This window comes from Canis lupus, chromosome 21 (genome assembly GCF_048164855.1).
Source record: "Canis lupus baileyi chromosome 21, mCanLup2.hap1, whole genome shotgun sequence".
NCBI classification, from domain to species: Eukaryota; Metazoa; Chordata; class Mammalia; order Carnivora; family Canidae; genus Canis; species Canis lupus.
The window spans coordinates 32,819,196-32,847,120 of record NC_132858.1 but is presented as its reverse complement, the minus strand read 5'-3'; the positions used below and the strand labels follow the sequence as shown (position 1 = coordinate 32,847,120).

General features: G+C 38.1%; 1 protein-coding gene and 1 long non-coding RNA gene across 7 annotated transcripts in view; one reads left to right on the top strand and one right to left on the bottom strand.

Moving 5' to 3' along the window:
• The window catches only part of SEMA3A (semaphorin 3A), a 454,397-nt gene that overhangs the window by 187,943 nt on the left and 238,529 nt on the right, over positions 1–27,925 (bottom strand). For 3 of the 6 annotated variants that reach the window (XM_072791326.1, XM_072791328.1, XM_072791327.1), the window contains exon 3: positions 10,445–10,638. In XM_072791326.1, the coding sequence (XP_072647427.1) occupies positions 10,445–10,556 (112 nt within the window). In that variant the 5' untranslated portion in view covers positions 10,557–10,638. Of the gene's footprint in view, positions 1–3,832; positions 3,887–10,444; positions 11,046–11,117; positions 11,136–27,925 lie in introns of those variants that run through there. The other 3 variants (XM_072791329.1, XM_072791325.1, XM_072791342.1) reach the window with 3 other exon arrangements.
• On the top strand, positions 537–2,196 carry LOC140612990 (uncharacterized). The gene is made up of 2 exons (XR_012014100.1): positions 537–726; positions 1,098–2,196. It is a non-coding gene; the product is annotated as an uncharacterized lncRNA (long non-coding RNA).

Sequence of the window (27,925 nt, the reverse complement as noted above, 5' to 3'; positions counted from 1 at the left end):
TGCAAGGAGCAGAGAGTTTCACTCTCCAGTTACTCCCAGGTGTTACATCACACGCCTAGTTGCAGAAATTTAAAAACTTATTGTTCTTGAATTCTCCAGATCCTCCCCACGCACAATCATTTACTAAATCTAATGTTTCTTTAATATGTCTCATCTTCAGCCTTCTTCTCTCATTTCCATTATCATGGTCCTTATGCAGGGATTAATTTCCTCATATCTGAACAACTCCAAGACCTCCAATTAGTTCCCTCTATGCCCTAGACTCCTTTAAGTTAATCATACTTTTAGGTCAAGCTAAGGAGTTTGGACTTTCATCAGTAACATTTTAAAATAAAGGAAAGGCATAATTAGATTTGAATTTCAGAAAGAATTGTCACCAGTAATGATGGAAAGAAGAGATGGTAATTAAAGGTGGCCATTGCCATAGTAGGGCAAGCAATGATAAGGATCTGACTTAACCTGGAAGGGAGAACAATGCAGATTTAAATGACTCAAGAAATAGAACCCATAGGACATCTAGTTAGATGCGGGGGAGGGGGCAGCGAGGGAATGAGCAAAGATGCTACTGGTCTGGACAACTGGGACAAAATGACAATGTTCTCTGAAACTGGGGATAAGGAGGACAAATACATTTGTAGAAAGGTCAATGCTTACAGCTTTGAACAAGTTGAGTTGGCGTTCCCTGCGAGAGAGATCCAAGTGTAGACATTCTGTAGCCTTTGAAGTGTAAGTGACAACACCCCAGAGTTTGTAGCATCTGGGGAAACAGGCAGGGGCGGGGGGCAGATGGGGAAGAGCTCCCTGGGGAGACACTGGTACCGAAATTCTGGTTGTGTGAGCTTTCTGCTTCTGGGTCATCACTTGGGCAACATTCTACATCTCAAGGACCAAGGAGGCTATTTTGTCCTTTAATCAGCATATTTTGTAGGTGTACAGCTGAGGCAAATGGACTAAAATTATGGGAACCACAACCTCTGTACTCACACAATGTCTAGTTTAGATCATTAGGTACATGCATGGAGAAGGGGGCAATTTACTGAAAATTTTAAGTGGCATGATTACCTAATTAAGAAATTATCATTCTGTTTGCTCTTCAGGAGACCCATCTGATAAAAATGAAAAGTTCTAAACCTCTTCCTGAGAGAAATGTAATGGCTTTTAATTTTTGAGGCCTAGAAATTTTTCCATAGTTCCCAGGGGGGCGGGGGGTTAATAGGATTTTCTTTCAAAGGGAGAGGCTTGAACAAGACTTATTTGGAGAAGACAAGAAGATACTGGATGAAGACTTTTTCTCGGGCAAAGATGGGGATGGAGGATAGGGGAGGATCGGGGAGGACAGTGGCCCGAATCAGTTGAAAAAAGATGGTATCTTTGAAATCTGGAAAAAGGGAGGACTACTGTATTGGGAGAATCTGTGTCCTGCTCATGCCGTGCACTCTCGAGGTGGAACAGCCTGAGAGCAGAAACACTGTGCATTCTGGTGGAAGCAAGACATTTATGCCACTATGGCCTAGCGCCACCATGCTGGGATGCTCGGTGGAAGGGCCACTGAAAGGGACACGTTGGGACCCTCCTTGAGTAGGGATGCCTGGGAGAGAACGGAGCAGCCCACTAGCCCGCGACGCTGTTGGGCAGAAGGTGCTCTGGGAAGGTCACACACCAAAGCTCAGGGGAGCATAGCCAATCCTGCAGTACCCAGGACCTGACATCAAGCAGAGGGAGAGATCCGCTATTTCTCAGCATTCCACTTCCCACAAAACACGAATATATGTGATTTAGAAAAATAAGGACTTGAATGTAACTTAGCCTGTATTTGTTGTGAATTTACACACACACGTACTACATATAAACACAGTGATTTATGGAGTTCATCTATATATAATTTTGCAACTATAATCACACTATGACCAAATTTCCAGAAGTGACCACAAACCAACAACTTTGCCTAATAAATTATGAAGTGACCCAAGATTTTCCAAGGCTGTTTGTTAAAACCAATGTTTTCCTAAGCGAACCAGAGAAACATCCAGAATAACAAAGTACTAAGCAGATTAAAATATATGCAGTATATAACTCTGCGATTAAAGATGGTGCATAACAGGAATACACCATGAAAGGGACATTTTAATACTGATACTCATCATACGGGTGATGTTGGTGTCTTCATATTAAAAACAAACATGATTTATAAAACTAGTAACTGCTTTTTTAAAAGAATTTATTTATTTATTAAAGAGAGACGTGGGGGCGGGTGGGGGGGGCAGAGACACAGGCAGAGGAAGGAGCAGGCGACTCGATTCCGGGTCTCCAGGATCACACCCTGGGCCAAAGGCAGGTGCTTAACGACTGAGCTATCTGGGCTGCCCAAGTAACCGATTTTTTCACAAATTATTGGAAGAATGGTTAACAAAATAATAAAGCAGAAAAAAATAGGAAATAGGAAAACAAGAAGAAAACTGCATTCTAATCCAGCAGATTTTCTGATCTCGGGGAATTACGCTCACAGCGTTTCCACACTGGGGAACTGAACTCAACTTCCCCTTCTTTCTTCCATGGGTTAGAAAGCCGCCTGGTGCCCGGTCAACGTGCTTTGCAGACAAATCCCAAGGGCAGACGGGCCCTGGGGTCCGTGGAAAAGCTCTGACAAGTGGGGATCGCTCGGGCCGACCTCGTTTCTGGTCAGGCGCAGAGCGGCGCAGACCGGGCCGCGCTCCCAGCCTGACGAGGGGCCGATCTGCTCGGCGTCACACCCGGGGCACAAGGGTCGTCGCCGTGCGCCGCGCCAGAAGCTTCGGGAAGATCCGCGGTCTACCGGAAGGAGAGCCGAGTCCCAAGAGCCAGGCGCGGGGGGCGGGGCTCCCGACCGCGCTTCTGCCCGTCAGTGTTCGCGTCGCCCGAGGTCCGCCCCGCGCACCCGTCAGCCGCAAGGTCCACGGCCGCCTCCAGGGAGGCTCGGGCTCCCGCGGAGCCGCTGCACCCAGGCGCCTACTTACTCGAGAAGCCGTCACGCGCCGTAGTGTTCTGTGGGGCCGTGTGCGCTTTACACTCAGAATACAAGCAAAAGTATTACGGTAACGGAATTTGTAAGTGAAACACGAAACGCCAGCTGACGAAAGCCTAGGCGCACGGGGACGGACTCTTGCGGGATGAGCACAACACGCCCAGTTTATTCACTTGAAACTTCAAGTCTGAAGATAAAAACCTTACGATTGCTAACGCACGTGCTAGGATCCCCAAGCGCCCGCCTACTTTTGCTTTGACCTCAGGTCCGAACGACTGTCCCGGCTTCCCCCAAATCCTCCCTCCCGGGCGGCCCGGACGCCCTAGCCCCAGCGCCGGCACAGCGGCTCGTGCGCGCAGCTCCGCACCCGGCCGTCCCTCCCGCGGGCTCTCCTCCTCCCCGCGGACCCCGCCGGCCCCGAACCGCCGTCCCGCCCCCGCACCCCGGCCCCTCGCTCCCCGCGCTCGCACTCTCGCTGCGTTGGCGAGTGTTCCCCACGAGGCTTGGACCCAGGCCCTGGCGTTGAGGCGAGCTGCCCGCGCTCCTTCCCGGCCGTGCGCCTCCCGGCTCCACGACCGAAGAACCGCAAGCCCTCCGGTGGTCGCCCACGACACGACCCAGGTCCTCGCCGGGCTGCGGACCTGCCAGCCTTAGGGCCGCGCGATCCTCCCCGCGTCTTACCCACGTGACCGGATGCCAGGCGCCTCGTCGGGGGCACGCTGCGTTCACAGTGGATCCGGCCTGTGGCGCCGCGCGGCCCTCACACCCTCCGCACACTTCCGGGGGGCCCCGCCTCAGCCCATCCACACACTTCTGGGCACACCAACTCACCCCGTCCGCACACTTCCGGGGGCCCCGCCTCACACCCTCCGCACACTTCCGGGGCCCCCCCCCGGGCCGAGCCGACGTACGGCGCAGGCGCGTCCTGTCCGCTCTTGCTTACTAAAGAGGCGTTTCGCGCTTCAGAAGCCACGCGCGTCAGAGGGGCCCGGAGTCGGCCTTCGCGCCTCGCCGCTGAGCGCCAACGCTGCGCCCGAGCCGACCGGCCTTGGGGCCGCCAGTGCGGCGCCGCGGGACCGGCTCCAGCCGCAGGCCCTGCAGAGGCCCCGACCGGTGGGCAGCACGGCTCCCGCGGTTCCCGGACGGGGCCCCCGGGGGCGCGGCTGCGGCGGATCCAGGGCGTCCCTGTGCCGCGGTCAGCGCCCCGGGCAAACCTGGCAGGTGCAAGGATGCCCCGAGGCTGCGCTCTCCAAGTCTCACCCGAAGCTTGGAGAAAAGACTAAGACGACAGAATCGCGTTGCTGCTTCCCGTCCGCCCCTAGCCGGCGGGTCTGCGCGCGGCAGGCCTCCTCGCCCTGCGTTGGACGGAGCCCAGCTTTGCTGCTGTTGGGCAATAGTGTGTGAATTCCCTATTTATACCGATGTTTATGTCTTGGCAACAGAAGGAGATAGTAACGGAGCCTTCGGACTTCTTCATGTCAGATACAATTTATTGATTCTTCCTTATGTTTAATTATGATAATAATTTAAAACAACCCACAAATCAGAAGGAGTCACTCTTAAAAATACACGGAATGTGATTTACTAAACATTTTACGGTCCGGGTTAGCTAGTCTGCCATGGGGACGGCTGGCAGCAGTGCCGCGGCAGGCTGCATCGTTTCTGCTACGAACATTCTTTGATTCAGACTTAAGAAATATATATGAATGTATATAGAATACTTATTATACATACAGACACATGAAACTGCCTTTCCACCATTCTGATTGTTCGGGACTACTGGTCCCTATCTGAGTTAAAAAATACTCTGTATTTGCTTCCAACAACCATTTACTTTTCTAGGATCCAGCTGTACCAGTAAATGTATGCAAAGAACCTACCGAAATCTTGAGCAAATTGCATTTTAACTAATGCTTCTGCTTTCTGCATGTTACATCTCCTGACTTACGCCAGTTTTTCCACACTTGGCCTCCACACGTTGCCCTGTGTATATTTATCCTAGCAGCCTGCCCATTCCAAACTAATGAAAGAGCTGTCACAAATTGCTAGTGCCACCTATTAGTGGAAGCATAGAACTGCAAATCATGATGATTCCTTTAAATAGCACCTTAGAAGTCCTGAAGGGTAAAACCTATCCCAAGACTCACACTTGTTGTAATTTATGTTTACAGCTGCTGGTCTTTTTAAAATAAGCTTTCACTGCATGCACTAAACTTAGATGCTGTCATGAGTTTTGGAGCTTTTACCTACAACTTTGCACTAATGGATCAATTTATATAGATTTTTTTTCATACAGGTTTGATACGTGAATTCATATGTAACTCTCTATGATAAAATATCACAACTTTGAAAACAAATGCTGTTAGTGATTGATTAAAAATTTACTTCGCTACTGGTTTCTCTGGAAGCTTTTAGTACAATTGAAGAATAAGTTCTATTCATCATAGTCCTGACTTCAGATACAAAATTCTCCAAAATATGTAAAGGTGTAATATTTTGGCCTTTGAACTGTGACGTGTAGGGGTATCACTGAAGTTTAAATGAGAAAAACTGGGTTAAGAAGTTAAGCCACAAAATTTCTTATTGCCGACTTAAGTTCATGATAACTTTATAAGCTAAAGTACATATCTGAAATACAATGATACATTCACACTAAGCATAAATAGATTATAATCTATAATCAAAAGTTTACATTTATTTCCTTACTAGGAACATAAAGATCATATTAATTAATTTTAATTAAATTTATTCTTGAAAGATCTTTCATCTGCATGAATGTTTGAATATAGAATTTAAATGTAATTAAACAAAAATTGTAACATTTTTGTTAATTATGTTGTTTGATTTATATGTGATAATTGCAAGTAAGAAAACAAAGAGAAATTAGTTATCACAGATCTCTCTATACATCTATTTACTTGCCTAAATATTCATGTTTTAGTAATAGAGTCACGGAAATAATTTATTCACGTCAGTAGTGGAGTCTTGGAAATAATTTAACAACATAAAAAAGTTAGAACTGGAAAAATTATCTCTTCAGTATTCAGGTTTATTTAAGCTAGTAATAACTGAATACCATTATCAAAATTTGGTGGGTTAGAGTTTTGTGGTGTCAGTTATTTTCCTGCTTGCTAAAAGTCTGCACTGTATAAATTATTATTTCAAAGCCCAATCAGGATGGCAGCTTTATTCAGAGAAGCCACAAACAGGAGACTTTCACTAGCCCTCATTTGATCTGACCAGCATTGGATCACAAGGTGTGTGACGGAGCATCTTGTTTTATTTCTCATTATTTTGCCAGAAGATATTTGTTGAGTAGGTGAATATACATTTCTAGTTTTTAGTGTGTTTAAATTGAAGATTTCAGATTCAAAACATGATTTTTAAAGTTAACAATTTGAGAAGAAAAGGCCATATTAAATAAGAATCAGTAAGTCAGAAACCTTATGTCAAACATGCAGTGACTATGGGAGAAAAAATATTGCAATGATTTTATAACTTCTTTGTTCTGAGTGTGTGTGGTAGAGCTATTCTCTACCTTTCATAGAAACTTTTCTTTTTAGCTCTGAGGAGATTATTAGTATAAGACATATTCCATCCTATACAGTCATATGAGTCTTGAGATAGTCATGAGGACTTTTCAGGGGACCCAAAACATCTTGCCCACTCTAAAATAATATATAAATACATAATTTCAAATATGAAAATCATTGTAAACCAGTAACAATTTTGTTTGTACAGCATTCGTATAGTTCAGAATGTGTAGGTTGTCAAGATTAGTTTTCTCAGCTATAAAACATTAATATAAAGTTTTGTCATTAAAATATACTCATATATTCATATATACACACACATATATATGTAGGTATGCGTGTATCTGTGTGCTCTAGTAGAAGTAAAGAAAAATCTCTAAAAAGTCAACAAGTTTAATTAGTAAATCATTACTCGCATTTTTTAACTCTAGAGTGATCATAACGTACTGAGCAATGGGGAAAAAAACTTGTAAATTTTATTTCATAATTTTTAATTAAATGTTATCTTCTGTTATCAGAAAGATACATGTGAGAATTTTGATTTGACTGATAATTTCATTGTTGTGATAATTAAATGACTCTTGAGGGGGGAGCTTTACAAAGTATAAAAAGAAAGCCTTTAAAACATTTATTTAAGTGCTATTTACTGAGTCCTCCCTCTGCAAGTAAAGTTAAAGGCATTGATTTAACCTTTGGATTCACATGATCACCATTCAGACTTGCATGTGTCTTTGATTTATCCTAAAACTGAAGCACACAATGTCCTGGAAAAGCTCATTACACTGAGTGATGGAACATTTGTCATTTGTTTAAAACCCCAAACCTAATTTATTTCCTTGTGATTTCCATAGGTTTTTCTGCAGTCTTCATGGTGCCACACATTCCAAAAGGAAGATTATATGATAGTCTGGTTTTTCATGAGAAAAGTGAAATTTGACTAGATTTGAAGGAGAAATAAACAGTTATGCATCAATTTTAAAAAGAAGCATTTTACAGTTTAGCTACATTACATATATTTAAGGAAGGCAAAAGTATCTCTGAGTGAATGTTCCTTGAGGATAATTTGTATGTGACTGCTGAGATTTACAGAGTTCTCACATTTGCTTCCCCCACAAGGATTCTAAATCAGATTGGTTCAGAGGAAAAGCCAGCATACCCCCATTTTTCTAATATTATCACTTCTCCAGATGGTCCTGAACACATCTATTCAATGCCTTTTCCTAGAAAGTAAAGAGGTACCTTATTAGATATATATGTACATCCACTACAAAGGCTGCCTTCTTGTTTTTCTTTTTTTCTTTCTAATTTAACATATCAAATCTCTTTCGTTTCCTACTAGGCAAGATGACAAGTGGAAAGTCAGCACAGTGATTGCACGAAACTTTGTCTTAGCAACCTGAGCAATGAGAGAGTTAATGGTGGATCTTTGAAAACAAGTGACCATGGGAAATTAGGGTTGGCAGGGATTTAACTCTTCATGAATCACGCTGGAATATTTTTAAGGGCAAAGCAGTGGATGTTTTAACCGTGTTTGACATCTAATTAAGGAGAAAAAAGGAGTAGCTAAAAAAAAAAAATTTTCTATTATAGTTTAGAAACAAAGTACTGACAATTGGCTACCAGGCATTTGCTTTGGCAAAACAAGTGTACATGTAGAGAGAAAAAGGTAATGACAGACCAATAAAATGACAGAAGAAAAATTGCTTGGGCCATTCCTTTTATTCTTCATGTTGTTGTTCATTTCACAGTTTATTTTACCAAATTGCCAAGCACTAGGTATTTCAATAGAATTGTTATGTAGGTGTGGGGCTGTTCAGATTAAAAAAAAAAAAAAAAAAGAACTCAGAATAATTCTATTGGATACCATAGCTACAAGGAGTTTATAAAGACTGTCCAATATTAAAAAAAATTTAAAAAAGACTGTCCAATATATACATTTTGTCAATATACACAAGACAAATTTATAGCCTGTACACATATCAAAGGTATCAAAGGACTATTCTAAATAAATACTGTTTAGTATATAAAAAGGACTGGTACCTCTTCTATAATGGAGAGTAAATCAATCTATATTGCCATGGAAATAAAATTCTTGTGAAATAAACATATTTCTCAAATCTTACTTATTTTACAATTTATTTAGCATCTAATAAACAAGTATCTCCAAATCTAGTAGATCTTTAAATTGTTTTTCATGTTTCAAATTTGTTACTCTAAGATTATAGCATATACCCATCTGCATCTTTGAGAAGTAAAGTTGCATGTGAAACATACTCATAAGGCATATAAACTTGAATAAAATCAACCATCACCCTAATATTATTTGATGGCCATCCTCTCATCAAAGAATTAAAATGGAAAGCAAAAAAATGAAGAAAATACAGATGCCACAATATCATATACTATAAAAATAACTTAAAGGCAATAACTAGAGATATAATAGCGATTAGGTTAAATATTTAATAGGGGCTATGTAATTTTTTAAAATCTTGCATGATAAGCACAATTGCAGTTGTTTATGTTTTAAATCCATTCCCACTTTAATAACTAGGAAACTATTATACCAACAATAAATATATCTAATGTATTTTATCTAGCAAGTATTAATTCCAAATAAGCACATTTAATAGGTGTTGAATTTTCTAACCCAAAGTGTGAAAATTACATCTCTCTTTCCTATTTGCGGTCCTCATTCACACTAGAGCATTCAGAAAGAGATGTGCCCCATCATGTGAGAATTAAAGAATATGTTTCTGGCATAAGAGCAGTGTGCAGTAGACAGACATCTCTACAGATAGAGTCAATGATTTTCTTTTACATTATAGGCTAAAAACAGAATATAATTGAAGCTTCCCGCTGCCCCACCCCCAATTCCCGAAATCTGAGAATCATAAGAAAGCAACACCTTAGGGAATAAAAGTACTTGAGTTAAAACATTTTAATCTCCAACTCCATCTTACTAATATCCCAGTTATGTAAACATTCTCTTTCATTAAAAGTTTTATGTATATATAATTTTCAATCTGTGTTACCATTATTTGATACCTCTATCTATAAAATGTATCTAAACAAATGTAGAACAAATATTTTCTTTAAAGTCCTCATTAAGAACAAAGCATATGCATTAAATTGTAACCAAATAAAGTAGAGCAACCATGTGATAAAGCTTTTTGCCTTTCTTAAATTTATACTCTTTGAAAAGAAGTTCAGACAACTAGCTGTACAACCAAAAAGTAATACCTCCTCAATTCTCACTGAAGTACATATGGAATTAAATAACATTATATTTCAAAGGCTTTAGCTTTACACCAATTAGCCAAATACAGTCTTTTGTACAATCATAACACTGTGGAAAAACTAGTCTGTTCCCTCCAGTTTATATTCTCTTGGCAAACCATGATCTACTGCTTATGTTAAGCATCTGATTGTCAGATTTGAACAAACTGAATATTCATGATGATGATTAACCATTTAGTGCCTAAAACTAAGAAAATACAATTTATTATAACAATTACTCTAGGTGAAGCATTAACATCTACAAAGGGACTGTTTCTGCAATCATGTTTTTTTTAAAGCTATTTTCATAGAAGTAGAGTCAGAAAAATTAACAGAACATATGATCACATATACAGATCAGCATTTACCAGGCATTCAGCTCCTCTCTGCAAATGTGATTAAATGTTCTTTGTTTGCATTTAAATTGTCATATATCAAAAAGGAGACACGCTTTTATAAAAAAGTGTTTAAATCATCTCAGAAAGACACACACAATCACGTAGGTTTCCCAGGTTAAACTAAAGGTTTTATGGCTTGGGTTGGGAGGGAGTTCAAGGAATGAAAAGGCGGGGTGTGGGGGGGGGCGGGGGGGCATGACAAAGCTAGCCAAAATAAAAGAAAAATAAAGATTTACCTTTGTAGGATAATTTCAGCCTTGGCACATTGTTCTTCCCATTTTGATAGTTTGCTGTCGCTGTAAGTAATACTCCCCAGAAAAGACAGGCAATCCTAGCGAGCCAGCCCATGCTGCAGACGCTGTGGGTCCCTCTGCTGCTTCAGCCTTCCCTCCTGTATTGTGCGGCCAGAGAAGTTCAAACAATCTGGGAACTGGAGGTAACAGGTGATTTAGGTCAGTTTCATTCATAAATGCAGACAATCAAGACCTCACGGCAACACTAACACCTCTTCTTCTGTAACAGTCACTGAAGCACAGAAACTTCAAACCCTCCAAAAAAAAAAAAAAAAAAAAAAAGAAAGAAAGAAAAGAAAAAAAAAAGAAAAAAAAATCGAGCCAGGCACCGGATAATGAGGCACAACTGTTGTGTGGAAAGAAAAAAAAAATTAACAAGGGCTGCTGCAGTGGTGCTTAAGAAGCAGTTCCTTTTATCTAGGCTCTTCTGATAGCCGGTGGCGGACTCTAATCCTGCTCTCTGCTTCATTCGGCTCCGGGGAAGCAGAATGAAAGGGAAAGAGAGAGAGAGAGAGAGAGAGAGAGAGGCAGGCACCGTGAGCAGCGCGGACTTTTCCTGTACACATGTAGGGAGAGATGACACAAGATCCCACAGACAGGTTTTCCCAACACTCACTAGACTGGCTGACAATGGGAGAGCAGTCGAGCTCAACCCACTCCCCTTCCCTCCTGTCACACAACACATGCAAAAAACATCTCCTGGAGATTAGAGCCGGGAGCAGAGCCCTCCAGCGTGCCTGTGAAAGGCATGTAGCTATAAATTTACTTCCCAAGGCACGCGTTGTTTTATAGCCATTTTTAGGTGCAATTTTGATTAAAAAAATCTGAATTCTGCTACCTACATAATTTACAACGGACACTCATGATAGAATTCCTTTGAACTTGTGCATCGTGTGTGTGCGTGTGCGTATATACACCTATAGATACGTACACGTATGCATATGTGTGAATGTCTGTATATCTTATTCACCATTAGAACTTTAACCACTGAAGGTCTTAAAGCCTTGTGAGAGATCATTCCCTCTTCCCAACAAACCCCCTTCCCCGCCCCACTGCAATTTCAGTGAAGAAATTCCTGGTAAAGCCCATTTCAACAATCAGCTCAAGACAAATATAGGTCCACTGAGAATTACAAATTACAACTCAAAGGGATACTCAGAATTTAAAAACATCTACGGATTTCCAGCTTCTGGAATGCTCTGGCTAACATTTGTAATGCATCACATCTCATTAATTAAAGCCACTTCCCTAGTTTTGGTTAAAGGGCAGAGGAGGATGACAAAGTTCACAAAAGTCCCTGCTGAGTGTCAAGGACCAACATAAAGAGAGTATCTCTGGGTCTTCCTGAGCTGGTGAAGGGTTACTAAATTTTCTGTGCACACAAATGCTTGGACTCAGGCAGTCATACAGACACCATTAGTCTGTTCCTAAATAGGCATTTTGTCTGAGGTGTTTCAATTTCCTCCTCTATTTTTCTTTCGATTTTCCCCAAAGCTGATATGCTGATAACCCTATCAGGGGGGTGTTATATAAAAGTTAATAGGACACAACTTTCCCTTCTTTACTCCTCCACAAACAATCTCTGTTCTAACTCCCCTCCTCCCCTCAGCACAATTGAAATACAGAAGAGCGAACTCTACTCCCAGAGTATGGAAATTACTCCACTGAAAGAAGAGGGTGAGTCTTCCAATTACAAACATAAACACTTACTGAAGTGGCTTAGCATTCTTAGGAAGAAAGATCTAGCAGTGCCACTACAGCTTTCATGACTGAAGTCTACAGACCAATAGGGAGGAAGCAGCTTCCTCTCCCTCCTTCCTCTTCCTGTGTCTCTCACTGTCTCTGTCTCTCTGTCACTATCTCTGTCTCTCTGTGTGTGCGTGTGTGGGTGGAGGAGGAGGAAGAGGATGAAGAGGATTTAAAGGGAGAAGGCGGGAAGGGGTGGAGGGAGTCTCTCTACTTCACTAGATTGATTCATCAAACAGACCGTATTGTATTTGTCAGTTTCCGCAAGCCTATTGATCAGTCGGTATTGTTAAGAAAATAAAATCCAAAAATAATGTTGATTTTACTGATTCCAACACTTGTTATCCTGAGCACTTTTCACGCTCTAGGCAATGGATTAAGGCTACAAACAAGAGGCTTGTCTGTCTTCCATGGATTACTCTCTATAGACATTTATTCTACAGAAGAATTCGTGTTACTTTGGGATTATTTAGAGGATTGGACTAATGAATTATCCTTTTGAAATATCACATGTAATTAGTTTAAGTACTTTAAAGAGTTGCACCATTTTCATTAATATATATTTTAAATGTCTTTAAATATTTATTTTTTCTCCAGCTCTCATTACCTAGGGTAGGGGAACAAGTTTATATTTGTCAAAACTAAACAGGATAAGCAAATTTAGAAATGTATCCATTTCACTTGCGTAATGTCTAATTCTGAAACATTTTGATGTGTTCCAGGAAAAATGAAAGGTTGTAGGTAAAATTCAGATAAAAGAGGATCAGAATTGACTCCATGGGGAAGAAAGACATTCAATCTGGATTTTGAACCACAAAATCAGGACAGAGTTATTTAATTTTGTAAAACAAGTCATTTAAATTAACGTTGAAGTCTGGAATTTGGTAGCACAGACACCCCATGTTTAGATACGTGCACATAACTAAAAAACCCCCCACTTTCATATATTTATTTATATTTGATATTTTTCTTACCCTCTATTTTTTTTTTATAATCTCTGTGTCTTTTCAAATGTTTTAAAGTTAATCAATTCACCTTCACATTTGCTTATCTGTGGACCTTTTTTATTTAAAAAGTATGAAACAGTAAATTCTTTGGGTAAGCATAACTGTGCTAGACTGATTAAATTATAAATTAATAGAAAAGTGTAACCACACCATAGATAGTGCAACTGTGATTTAAAAAAAAAAAAAAGAAGAAGAAAAAAAAAAGAGGAAAGGAAAGGAAAGGAAAGGAAAGGAAAGGAAAGGAAAGGAAACTTCTGGAAAATATGGGAGTGTTTAGAATCTATATTTCTACCTCTTCCAAAGTCTTTGACTTTTGTCAGGGTTCAAGTTGTTTTCAACTTTTTTCTATAGCCATAAATATGGAAAGGACAATGAAGGTTAAACATATTTCTCTGCTGAGGTAGATACGAGGTGGGGTGGACCTGGGTGGGTGTTCATCAGAACTTTTCAAAATCTTGCTGCGTATGTGAAGCAGGGGTTTTGATTAACCCCCCGAGGAACATCACTTCCTGCTCTGACAACGTGTGGCCTCAGCCCTGGCACCATCAAGCCTGCTGTACTTGTCACCTTAGCCACTAATGTTAGTGCATCATTTGCTGCTCTTTAAAAGCCAGAAGTATTATACTGAACTTTTCGCATTAAATTTTATTTAAGGCATTAATGAAAAATCTTATTTTGCTTTTTTCTCAAAGTCTAGGTTATATATCATGTGCTCTTATTAACTTTACTTGCAAGTGAATCTCTAATAGCTTTTTAAATTTCAACTTTTCAGACATGAGCAACTAGTACTAAAGAGTCAAATTTGAGCAGGTGCTTACTATGATGATCATGCTGCTGTATACATTTCTGTCAAATAAATCAGCAGTTTTTAACCTCACCCCATTCCATATTGAGATGGATTACAAAGACTTTGGAGTGAGAGTGACAGTTTTCTGGGTGGTGTACTTGATTTTCTAGAGAAACAACACTTTCAACTTCCCAACAGGTTGGTTAAGTTTTGTTTTTTCCCCAAACACCTGTGTAGTCATAAAAGATACATACTAAAGCTTTGCTCTATTGAAAATATATTTTTGATCTTTGCATGTATTGGATAAAACCAATGTGATATTTTTTAGATGTCTGTTCTCTATATTTTATCTATTATGAAACAAATTGGGATGGCAATCAACACTGTAATTTAAGAGCAGAAATTACTGTTCTAATTTGTGAGATGGTATTCCACGTATTTCCTCAGGTTAGGGATACCCTGGATCTTTCTGAGTGGTAGGTGAAAACTCTTCCTATATTTGTGCCTTAAAAGAATATAAGGAGAAATATAATGTAGATGTATTTAAAAATTTACACTTTGGTAAACACACCGGCCTCTCTGTAATCCCACTCTAGCCCTGTTTTATTGTGGTTGGCTGGAGTACTGCTCCCAAAGTGTAGGTCTCTGACAGAGGTAGAGAAGTAGATGACTTCTTAAGATAAATAACTGAGTCAAGAATTTTAGAATGACTTGGCTAACCAGTTCCCCTAAGAAGGAAACCAATACTAAAAACTGACAAGTTTTTGGTACCCTTCTCAAGGTGTTATTGAACTGAGTCACATAAAACAAAAACAAAAACAAACCCCCCCGTGATATTAGTTTCCATCTAACATCTTCTATTTCTTTTTTTTTTTCTTCCAGGGATGCTTCATCACTATATGAGAAAGGCCTATGATCAACAGAATTATAGCAAATGTCCTAGCCGAACATTTGTCCTTGCTCTGACATCTCATGTTGGAAATTCATTTTTGATGAGGGTTTTTCTGGTAGAGGGAATTTGAAACCTTTTCTTTTTCTAAAAAAGAACTGTGTGGGTGAAAACATTCTTTTAAAGATCAGAAGACATCTTATTAATTGGGCAAACTAAATAGTTGATGCATTATTTGTTCTAGCCAAAAATGATAGATTTAAGAACTCCTGCAGTAGTCGCTGGGAGCCGGGGGTGGCAGGTTAAAAGCAGTATTTAAGAAATTAAGTTAAAATTTTCAGAATCTGACCCTTGTGAATGATTTTAGTATAAGCAACATGTGAAAGCGTGAGTTGAGAGGAGGAATTGGTAAAAGGCAATGGGAATTCACTCTAGGGAAGCATTACCTCTTCCCTAGTACTCTACACACCTCTCCTGCCCCCCTCCCTATGCCCATAAATGGAGATTTCGGGAGAATAAGCTCATCCCTCCTCTGGAGTGATTTTCTAACAGTTTGGGGCAGAGAAGATAGTTCTGTGTTTTCTCTTGCGGCAGCAATGTTCATGATACTCTAAGGGAAATGGTGACTCAAATGACTCCTTGTTTTTCAAATGAATTGAAGTAATAAATGTTAGATCAATTCAGGAGACCAGAAACTGGCCAGTCACAGTATTTGTGGCTGCAGATTTCGAGAAAAGTTTAGACAATTAAGAGTTTCAGAAATGATCGAGGAAGTTCTTGAATGGTAAGGTGAGGTGGTAACTGCCCTTGCTTTAAGAATCTGATTTCCAGGGCTGGTAGGTGAGTTTTGTTGGGTTACCAAGTTTGCATGGGGGATGGAAAAGAGTGACAAAAAGAGATACGTGACATTTCGTTTATGGTTAGTATCACAGTTGCAGAGAAGCCAAAATCCAGTAATTAGGAACATAAATGATAATTTTTTTCAGTCTCTTTTCTTTTGATTTCTTAAATCCATCAATATTTTAAAATGTTTTAAACATAGGTTTTCTTTTCCATCAACTTAAGGAGCCTGTCATCTCTTACAGCTTCTTTATCAGATTATCTGATAAGTGAATGCAGTGGCCCTGGATATTAGCATATTGAAATAACAAAACAATGAAAATATCAAAATACCTGTCTTTCTTTCTTTCTTTCTTTCTTTCTTTCTTTCTTTCTTTCTTTCTTTCTTTCTTTAAGTGAGAGTGTCTCCACCTCAACTCAAATGGAACAAGAAAGTTTTCAAGTGAGACAAAAATCCCATTGTTAATACTGATCAGTACAGGCCAGGCAGTGAGGAGGAAAAAATGAGGCGTCCGTAGAATACAAATGAAACGAGCAGGTTGGCTGTTGAGTGTTTCAGAATATGAAGTTATCAATTATTTGCTTTCTGTAAAGGCATATCACACACCTTCCCACTGAATAAATAAATAAGCAGATCTGTACTATATAAACAAGATGAAGAAAGTATGTAGGAGTGTTTTGAGGATTACTTTACATCTGACTCAGGCAAAGCAGATGCATATAGTTTCCTTTTGTTACCCACTGAAAAGACTGTTTCACCTCAGATGTTAAGTTTCCTAAAATCTCTATGTTCTAGGCAGAGGCCTTTTGCTTTTCCTTTTTTTTTTTTTTAATGTTTTTAAAGAGTTTGCTGCTGATAATGACAGAGAATAGAAATACTGAAACCTAGAATTAAAGTTCTTTAAAAGGGTTTATTAAAATGGCAAAACCAACTGTCTGGCGGATGGTGACTCAAGATCTACAGTGCATTCTGGTTTTCAAGGGCACAGATTTCTCCAAATTGCAAGAGTTAGGAGTAAAAGACTCCAATTATTTTCTTCTCTTTTCTGTATTGTCTTAAGTGTTAAATGTCATTTGGTCCAGTCTCTGCACCCCCTTTTTCTCTTTTGTGGCATGGGGGTGGGGTTAGAATCATATGCCAGGTTTCATTTCACTGTGTTGGCTACAGGAGCAGCTGTCACCTTATGGGAGAGATTAGGAAATGTCTTGTTTATTAACTAACAATTTATTATGATTATTAATAAAAGATTTATGAAGAAAATTCAAATCATCCCCATTTTTCCTCAGGGCATGCCCATACAATAAATCTCTTTGAAAATCAATCAACATAAATTCATTTTCTCATGCCTGCTATATCGATGAGAAGAGAAATAGCATCCAAGCCCAGCCTTGACTCTTCTTAAATTACAAATCCAAGTTGAAAATGGTTTGACTTGAGGACTTAAATGATAATGTGATTATTCCCATGCTTGGTTTTTATCAAAGTTGATACATGGCTTTGGTAATTTAGAGCACTTCAAATACCCCCAAATATCTAACAGGGTGAATATTATAAAACTCCTTTTGATGCATAAAAATAGTAACCCTAATTTTTTTTGAACTCACAGTTTTTAATAACAAGTGAGTTTATTTCTCATTGTGTAACTTTGTAGAAATGCCATTTGATTTTTTTTTGTGTTGATAGAATCAGATAGTTTGGTGTTTAGCAATCTCATTTGACACATTAAATAATTACTACAGATTTAATGATGCTGTGAAACCTATTTCAATTCTGTTAGGCCAAAATAAAAATGTTTAGAGAAATAAGAAAACTAAATATGAATGAATCAAGCTAAACCTGCTAATCTATTTCTTGGGCTGTCACCATGAGTTCCTAGGCACTTGCCACTGTGTGTAACTCGGTAAACCTTAGTTCCAGAGATGCGATTTTAAATGGACTCCTTATACTTTACTTTCAAATCCAGGACGTGTGAAAACATTTTACTTACCATATTTCTTGCATCATTTCTTTTGTATTTACCCATCCATTCGACAAAATTTTGAGAATCACATAGATCTCAATCACCGTGATTTACAAAACAAATCCCAAGTTTTTCGAGAACAGTGATATATGTATTCCCAGTAACCAGTGCCAATTTATCTTTATTTTTTGGTAACTTTCTAGCACAAAGCATAAAAACTGTCTACAAAGCTTTCTGTACCTATTTTGGCCAAGAGTGCTTGCTTGCTTGCTTGCTTGATTTATTTATTTAAAATATAGTTCTACTGCTATTTTCTTTTCGTCAAATCCTATATCTGTTTTCATTCCTCATACACTCTCTTCTCTGTTATTGTTGAATACCCTTGCTGATGACAGATTGTCTACCTATTTTGTTGGATTACTTATGATTATAGGCTATTGTATGCCCCTAAAGTTAATCTGCCTCTATCAGGATTTTGCATTAAGGACTCAGGATTAAGATCGCTTTTTAACTTCCTTATAAGTTCTTTCAGTACACTCTAATCTCACAAAAGAACAGAAACTTTTAAAATTATATTTTCAGTGCTCGGCATAGCATTCAGCACAGACTAAAGTTTATATATTAACTAATGGATTAATTAATTAATCAATTAATTAATTAAAGTGTACAAGGAAATATATCCTAGATACTTAAAATATTGTGGCCCAGAAATCTCAGAACCTTAATAAATAATTTGGTAAAATTATTTATTTGCAGATATAATTGCACTAGTTTTCCATGCTCTGATATTAGGATGCATTGGAGTGTAGACAGTAGCATTACAGAGTTATAATTTGCTCATTTAAAATGCTGCTAATGTAATGATATTATAGCTCATAAAAGAGAATATCTTTGGCTTCTCCCTCAAAGCATGGGAAATGTCACTGTTTTAGTATTATTATTATTTTTATACAGTTACATATTTCTTTTCAGATTAAAGACCTTTCTTTGGATTTCCTTAGCTGCAAATGATTACAGTATATTGCTAATATCAATACTAATAGAAATGAGCAATCTAACATGGTTTCTGAGTGTATAGTGTTTCCAAATGGCAGTCAATAACTTCTTTTTTTCATTTTAAAAATTAAGAATGGTGGTTATAAAACTCTCAGAAAGAAAGCCATCACAATTGTGAAAAAGCATGTATTATATGAGACAGGATACATAGGTTTAAAGCGCAGACCACAATTTGTAGTAATACAAATGAAATTTTAGTTTCTTTGTCTAGAAATGAAGTTGATCATCCCCCTCTTCCCAATGCCTGTTAAGACCAAATCAGATATCATACTTGGCATTGCCCAATACAAGCACATCCAGAAAGCCAGGGTTCCCAGGCCAACTTTCTGTGTCCACACCTGAGGGAGTCAGCCTCTGCGGTCAGAGTTTGACTGAACCTCTGGGCATCAGAATTGGAAATGAGGATGAGCCATGGCATCATGTCCCTACTGTTGAGAAAACAAAACAAAACAAACAAACAAACAAACAAAAAAACAGTGATTCTAAAATGCCCTCTTGGAGAAAGAAAAGACGACCCCTTAAGAATTTTGTGCAGTAGACACTACAAATGTTAGATGAGAAAGAAGAGAGGAGTGAGGCTGCTATTAATTTTATGGATTGAAAAGTTGTCCTGTAAGTACTGCATGTTAGATTTTAAATGCATCAAATCTACATTTCAAGTGTAGCAGGTTTGACCACGGAGAATAAGATATCTAAATTAAAATACAAAAAGTAGAGACAGCAGTAGTAAGAAACCATAATTTAGACTAACAAGCATGAGGTCGCCTTTGCCTAATCAGCCCTCCAACTAGGCAGCTGCAGATTGAGGGGAACAGCATTTCACCTCTTCACCAATTGCTGGTGACTCACTTGGCCAGATGTTTATTTGAGATCCTCCACCTTTCACAGTTTGCACAGCACAGAAAGAATTGTATCTTTCATGGTAAATCAAGTCTTAACATAGAAGAGGACCCATTACTAGCACTAAATCCTGAACATGGAAGTGACTTTTAATAACCTAAGTTGCAAGCTTCATACGTTAGTATTTATGTTTCAGAACAAATTATTTTCCCAGATAAGTGTCATGCTTAACTTTGGGAAGCAGAGAAGTTTAGGTCATCAGGTGAAACACCTGTATAACTATTATGGGAATATCTCCTGTTCTTATTTATATTTTAAGTCATTACATCTCATAGGTCAATAGCACTCTTTAGTATTTTAACTGTTCAAGAGTTTTCTTTCATGCTGTTTTCAGAACACTAGGGAATCTTGATTGGCTGGTAAATAAGTTAATTTTCCATCCTAATGGAATGTTTTACTCTAATAGTTTCAACAGGACATTTCCTTCTGCCTTCATTATCACTGTTAAAATACATTGGCAAAGACGTGGCAATGACTAATACCACACATCTTTGAACAAGTCTACTTGTTCAAGATGGATACTCACCAAATATCATTTAGATTCAGAAATAAATTATGAATATCTTAATTTATAAAATCAGTACATTCTCATATTTATTTTTTCCAAATTGCCAGAAGTTAAAATATAACAAAGTATAAAAATACAATCACCACAATCTGAATAGAGCTACAATTTCTATTTCTGCATAAGTATCAGTCCATGGCAAAACTTTCTAAATATATTAGCCATAAGCATTGAGATAAGTGAAGAAGATTTTAAAGAAAGAATCATGTTTTATAAACCTATGCTGAATTTTTTTTTCCTATGCTGAATTTTAAGTCTATCCATCCTGTTGGACTTCCTCAAAAATGCTGTGTTTCAAATGCATTTAGCAGCATTTTAAAATGTGAATTGAATAAATGTGGAAGGCCGCTTAGTCTCCCACTAAATTGAGTCTATCAGAAAGTGGTTCAAATGTCACTAATTATTTTATAGGAATAATCATGTTGTAGCTTTAAACAAACTTAAGCTTTAGTCTACTTTAAGACTGGAGTGCCAGGATGAAAATAAAGACCCTTCTGCTGAAATAGACTGGATTGAGTTACAGTTAACAAGATGCAGGATGTGGCACTTGAGCTATCTAACAGTGGTGGGCTGTTTGCCACCCCAACAGCCGGATCATGTTTCCTTTGCCTCATACCATTTCAGAACAATTTCATAAAAATTACATGATTGACACTATAGCTCTCTTTCCATTCTGATTTCTTAAAATGTTCATATCTCCACAATACATTTATGCTTTAGAAGTATTAGAAAAAAGAAATCAGCCAGCTATTTTACATGGTGAATTTTAAAAACTTAGTTTACTGTAGAAACTAAGATGACCTTTTATTTACTCTAAAAGTTTTCCTTGATTGCTATTGTTTGTCTATTTATGTGTGTGTGTGTATTTTCATTCAATGGGCTTTGTGATACTTTCTATAGTCAGTTCTCTCAAATGTGAAAACGAGTGACTGGATACTGTAAAAAATGGGTGAGAGATCTTTTTCTACAGATTCTTCTTTTACTATAGTAAACATAGTATTACAATAAATATTCTTATTTTACTATAGTAAACATAGTATTACAATAAATATTCCCTTCCCTGGTTGTTTGATTAGTCCCCTCTCTATAGTAAATTTGCTATAAAATTTGCAAAATAATTTATCTTAACTATAGTCATCACAACACCCTTTGTGCTACATTATGAACTAAATCTTTATATGTATGTGTTGTGTTTGGGGCATATTTATATGTATTCATTCTGTCAGTAAAGTGTACATATCATGAATATATTTGTTTCTAATACCACTTTAATTACAGGACATTTCAATGGTGAGGCTCATATGGACTGTTTCCTGTTAAGTTCCTGGTGCAATTCCTTTCACACAATGGTTCCCCCATAAATGTAAGTGAATGACTTCCTGACTATTGTCATGGAGATGCAGGATGGGGTTGGTAGCAGAGACAAAGCTGGCTGTCAAAACTGTTATTTTCAGATGAACAGCAAAAACAGGCATTGAAAGAAATCTGAAGGTCTTCAGAACTCTGCCCATTGTGTCAAAAAACAGATTCAAAGAATTACATGTATTCCTGAGCCCATGAAAATTGGTGTGAAAAACAAATCTCAGAATTAAGAAAAAAAAACTGGTATTTGCTTATTTAAAAAAAGAAAAAGAAAGAGCAAAAATTACTATGTTTTAAAAACTCTAACTGAAGAAATTACTGTGTTCTCATTTGGGATATGTAGAAAAGTATTTTGTTGGTAGGGTGATGAAATATCCTTAAATAATAGAATTTCATTAGGTATAGGTTTGACAGAAATCTCTTTCGTTTTGCCCAGTTCTCTGACCTGTAAGCTAAATATCAGGTGTTATAACATTTAAGGGGTAAATCTTCTTCCTGTATAAGTAGGTGTGGGAAAAATGTGTCACCCTTTCCCCTGGAGGTTGGTGGGGCTGTTGGTGAGGGAGGCAGGTTTCCCTTCAAATGCTCGGCATGGAAATAATGCTGCCATGAGAGAATAAGACTGTCTAAGGAACAAGGACCTTAAAACAGTGAGATTAGGGGGTTTGAATCAAGTGAACATCTTTTCTCCATAGATTATAAAACCTATAGCCTTACGTATTTTTATATGCATGCATATATTTGTACATTTATACATACATGTACACATTAAATGTAATTCAACAAACATTTATTGCTCTTCCGTTCCACTGTGCTAAGATTCTAAGAATTTAAAAACAAACAAACACATTTCCTACCACAAAGTTCTGCAATGAAATTGAAGTGGCAATGTTAACTCTAGCTTTATAGAAATATACACCAACTATCTCCTAATGCTGTTTAATTATAAACCCTAAAATATAGACAAAAAAAATCACTCTTGTCATTTTAAAGTATTGAGCTAGGCTGACATAGTGTTCAGTTATATGTAATATTTTTCTTCTTTCTTGAATAATACAAACTTGTGTGATTTCTGGCATCTTAAAACAAGTGGAACAGTTGACTTTGACCTACTTCCTTATTCTGAAGAATTACTCTCAGATTTCACTCTTGGAAAAGGTGATAAAGGCTATTTTCAGAAATCAGACTCTTAGGATATAGAAAACTGCAGGTTTCTGATTAGTACATTGTGAATGGGTCTAAAGGTAAATACTATCACCTGAGTCTCATTACAAGAAATGGATACTGTGTATATTCAATTCTCTAAAAATAATGTTCAACATCTAAATAGTAAGTTGTTTTACAAGTGATGGGCTAGTGACCTACATACATTGATTAAACTTTAAATATTGAGAAAATTATTTTCTTTGTTACTAATATTTGCACTTTAAATTTGTTTTTCTTCGGAGTGTTTCATTTCATGTTTCCTGGAAACAAAATGTCACTTTCAGACCTCCATTTTATTACATATACTTGGAAAAAAATTTGTAACAAAATTGTAAAGCAGAAGTGGATGTTCTGTACAATTCATTGGTTCTATTAATTTCAGGGATGAGCCTTTCATGTTTCTCAGTGGTCCAAGAAAGAATGACAACAATAAAAAGATTCCAATATTTAACCTTTCCATGTAGTGGGGTGTGTATGTTGGAAGCATGGGGTGGCTACAGGCTCATATTTGATCCAAATACTTGGGATATATTTCATGTATATAATACATGTATTATATTTCTAAATAATAAGTGAGGAGGCAGGCAGTACAACTGATGGGAGAAACCCAGCATGAGTCCTATTTCCAGCATGGGTACTAACCAGTTATGTGTTACTAGGGGTATCAATATCCTTCTCTATAAGTGAGTTAGCTGGACTAGATATACTTCACCTTTGGTTCCTTCCACTGCCTAAAATACCATATTCTAAAGTGTATTTCCAAACCATAGTGTGACATTTATCACTTAAGATATTAACAATATTTAATTATTTTACTTAGAAGTAAGAATTTAATGATTCATATTGCTCCACTTAAAACTGTAATTTCATTTGGGGATTAGAATATAAAAACTATTATTTATTACTTTGTTAAAATATTTATAATAGCCCCATTGTCAAGATATTAATTTATTAAATAAAACTTATCTATAATATATATATACCTTCTATTCTTGTCTCTAAAGTAGAAATTTGGGATGAAGCTCAAGTCCATGGTTCTGATGTTAAATGTAGTTTGGCATGATGCCGAAAACTTTGGTTCAAGGTGTTTCTAGAGAGTGTTTCTTATTCCTACCATTTTGGGAAGAAAAGTCAAATTTCTTCCTCAGAAAGGTTTAATAGAGACCAAAATACACATGTTCAATTTACCTTCCTCTCATTTTGATTAAATTGAGATATGCATTTGATATAAAGGGGCAGCCACACTATTGATGATAATTTTTATTTAACTTATTACAATGGATCTTTATCAATCATTTCCAGGCACTGAACTGGTTGCTATGGGAAAGACAAAAATTGTGATTTCTGCCCCTGAAGAGGTTCCATTCTAGTAAAGGAAAGTGATGTGAAAAGAAAATCAGGCTAATTGTTCCTATAGCACAAAGGATAGGTATTTAGCCCAACTAGGATTTTACAGAGGCTTTCTGTAGGAGACGGTGCCTGAGCTGGGTCTTAAATGATGAGTGAGAGCAGGTGAAGAAAGATGAGGAGGTCCTGCCAAGGCTCCGGCCAGAGTACAAAGTCACATAACAGGAGAGAGCATGTGTGAGTGCAGGAAATGGGAGCAATTTTGCCAGTAACAGGGTGTGAATTGCAAGGAGGAGGGGGAGGAGAAATCAGCAGGGGGCAAATCAAAAAGGGTCTATACAGTCATGCTAGCGATTCTAATATAGGTGATGACAAGACACAAAAGGACTTTAAAGAGGAGAAAGCCACAGACAGATTTGCTTTTTACATAAATGAGCCTGGTTGCAGTATGAGGAGATCATTACCAGCAGCAAGCAAGAGGGTAGAAAGGCCAGGTAGGTTTCTACTGTAACTGTCTAAACCAGGGCGACAAGCCACCCAGTCATGGTAGTGGATTATGGATAGGAGAGAGAAGTCAATCAGGTAAATAGAAAGGAGGCATGCTAGTCCTGGGGGAAGTTTCAATAAAGAAAAGAATGGAGAAGTGGGATTTCACGTTTCCTATGCTGTTCTTACAATATTATAAATAATACAATTATTTATAGCGGTTGCCATGACCATGGGACAGATGGATAGAGCCATTAACTGATTCAAGTAAGACAAGAGGAGCAGATATGCCTGAGGAAAGACAAAGGGGTTCAATTGTGAACTTTTAAAAAAAGATCTTATTTATTTATTCATGAGACACAGACAGAGAGAGGCAGAGACGCGGGGCAGAGGGAGAAGCAGGCTCCCTGCGGGGAGCCCGACATGGGACTCAATCCTGGGACTCTGGGATCACACCCTGAGCCGAAGACTGATGCTCAACTGCTAAGCCACCCAGATGTCCCTGAACTTGTTGGTTTTAAGAAGATTGTTTTGTGTACACATACGCAGCTTGGTAGGTTAGTGTACAGCTCAAATACCAGACACCAAGATGGGGATACATGGAAGTCAGGATCAAGGTAGAGAGAAAAAATAGGGCTAAAGGACAGAACTTGAATGGCAGGTGGGAACAGGCAAAAGAGGAGAACCCCAAATAGGGAAATGAGACATATAAATAACCAGGGAAGGACATTCAGGTAAAAACTTTTAAGAAGGTCAGCTAAATGTGGGAGAGGGATGTGGAACGTGGGTAATGGAAGTCCTATTTGAAGTGAGAGGATGAAAATCAGCCCTATCCTGTGCAAGAAGAGAGTTGGTGGTAGGAACGGAATCTGAATTGAAGTGGGTTTTGGGAAGACCAACTATAAGAGAAGCAATTAGCTAGTCATTAGCTGATATTGGATAACTAGCTCTCTCCCTTTCTCAAATATGAAATATTTAGAAATATTTACCTTTCTGGAATTTTGAATTCACAACAAATACTGAAATATCTACTCTGAAAAGGGAAACTACTGAGAATACACAATTTTCCTTTACCATACCCACTTTGAGGAAATTAAATCTCCTTTCTTCCAAATGATTTCATTTATTTCTGCATTCTTCTCCCAAGTGTAAAGACAGGTTTCAAGAGTAAGTTTTTCATAGAAACTGACTCACTGATCCATACTGTAATATTATGCCTTTAACTTTTATTGTAGGCTGCTGATAAAACAAATGATCTCACAAACTATATTCTTCCAATGTCTGCAAAGCCACTATTCATTATACTAGTCAACATCTCAAATAATAATACACATGATAAATTCCTCCCAGTATTTAGTGCCAAAAGAAGTTTTTCTCCAATAAATAACCGATATCCTCTTTTTCATCATTTGATAGAAACACATTTCCTTTTAGCCTTTGCTGTTGAGAAGTTTAAAATGACAATTAATGCTCACATGAAGGAACCTGCTTTCTCTAGTTTCTAGTTTCTGGAGAGAACCTTCACTTTTCTTTTTTGCGTATTCTCATTCTGTACTGTTGTAAGTATGCAGGTATGTCCATGTGTATGACTGTTTGACAGAATCCCCTTTAAGTGCTATTAAAATAAGAAGGGCAATTAACAATTATATTTGTAATAAAGTATTTGGTCAGCATTTTATTCATTCTTTTGGAAGGTCCCTTTTCCCTCCCATACAAACTCATGCATGTATTATTTGAAGAAAAATATAATTTTGAGATGGCATTATTTTAAAGACATGTTTTCTATGAGTTTTTCCTTTTATAAGTTATTTTCCTTTTCCCTCATACATTTAATTCTGAGGAAAGAGACATAATAGAATTTAATTCTGGTTTAAAAAGCATTGCTAATTTATTATGCTTATCTTTATGGTTTTGTTATGTAATCCTGAAGTCTGATGCAATGAATACAAATATCAGGAGTGGTATTCTTACAGCACATTTAGGTGTACTGACAACCACTTGAGATTGTAACCTAATTGAACTGATTTTATGGCATTGTCTTCTAATAGTATAATAGCTTACTTACACAAAAGTAAGCTATTGTGAGTGCTGCCCTTATGCCTCCTTTTCCCTAAACAGGATTTCCTAAGAACTGTGTTAAGGGTGGCAGGTGCAGATAAAGGAATACAAATTATACCAAAAGCATGGAAAGTTTACAGTTTGAGTATTGGCATGAGAATATAGAGGGGTGTTTGCTACAACAACTAGCAAAAACCTGCTTTTTTTACAAAAATAAATCCCAAGATACTCTAGTGATCAAATCCTTTCCCATCCTTCATGACTCATCTCAAATGTCATCCTGTTTTTGAACCCTCCCCTAAAACTCTGCACAGTTGTCTATGCCCATTTCTGGATTCCTGACACTCTCTGCTCTTAGTGACTATAATGGAATGTCAAAATATATTATAATGATTTGTGTAAGGATCACTTTCCTTCCTTTTTTCACAGGGAAAAATTACACCTTCTTTGCCTTGTAAACTAAGCAGTAAGCATACACTAGGTACTCAACAAAGGCTTTTTTTGAAAGCTGAAATGTATGGATAAAGGATGGAAGGAGGCAGACATTTTTAGTGAAAACTGCAGAATAACGGGGAGAATGAGGAATCACTTTGGATTTTAAATATTTCACCTATTCACGGTAATTGAAGAATTGGGGGTAACATTTTTACGGATGGCATGAGGTGGCAAGAGTAAGGGCTCCAGGCAGAACCTGAGAAGTTGGGAAATGAACCAGAGTCCCGTGAAGCCAACATGAAGCCCTCACGTGCTCTGGAGCCCTGGTGTAAAATCACATCTACCACATTGCATGACGCCCAGGACCCAACCAGATTGCACAGAAACGTGCAAATCACTAGGAGCTAGGACACTTGTGTGGTCACCTGGAAGAGAGACCCGTGGCCAACTCGTGGCAGTGCACGGCATTTATTTCTCTCCCAGACTCATCTTTTGAAAAGAAGAGGTGGTCCCAACACATGGAAACCATGGCAGTGGTTGCCTTGGGCGATGCCCTCGACCTGATGCCCTTCAACACTGCAGTGTGTAGCCGCTGGCTCTTTTTTGGCTCCAAGGATTCTGTTTGAAAGGAATGTGATGGTCATGAAATTATGAACAATGCATGTTTTGTGACACTTAAGTTTCCTACTGTACTTTAATAATAAATAGTCTGATTCCACTGTAAAGCATGCATCAATTTTCGATTTCCCACAGTAAGCCAGACGCCAAACTAGACAGAC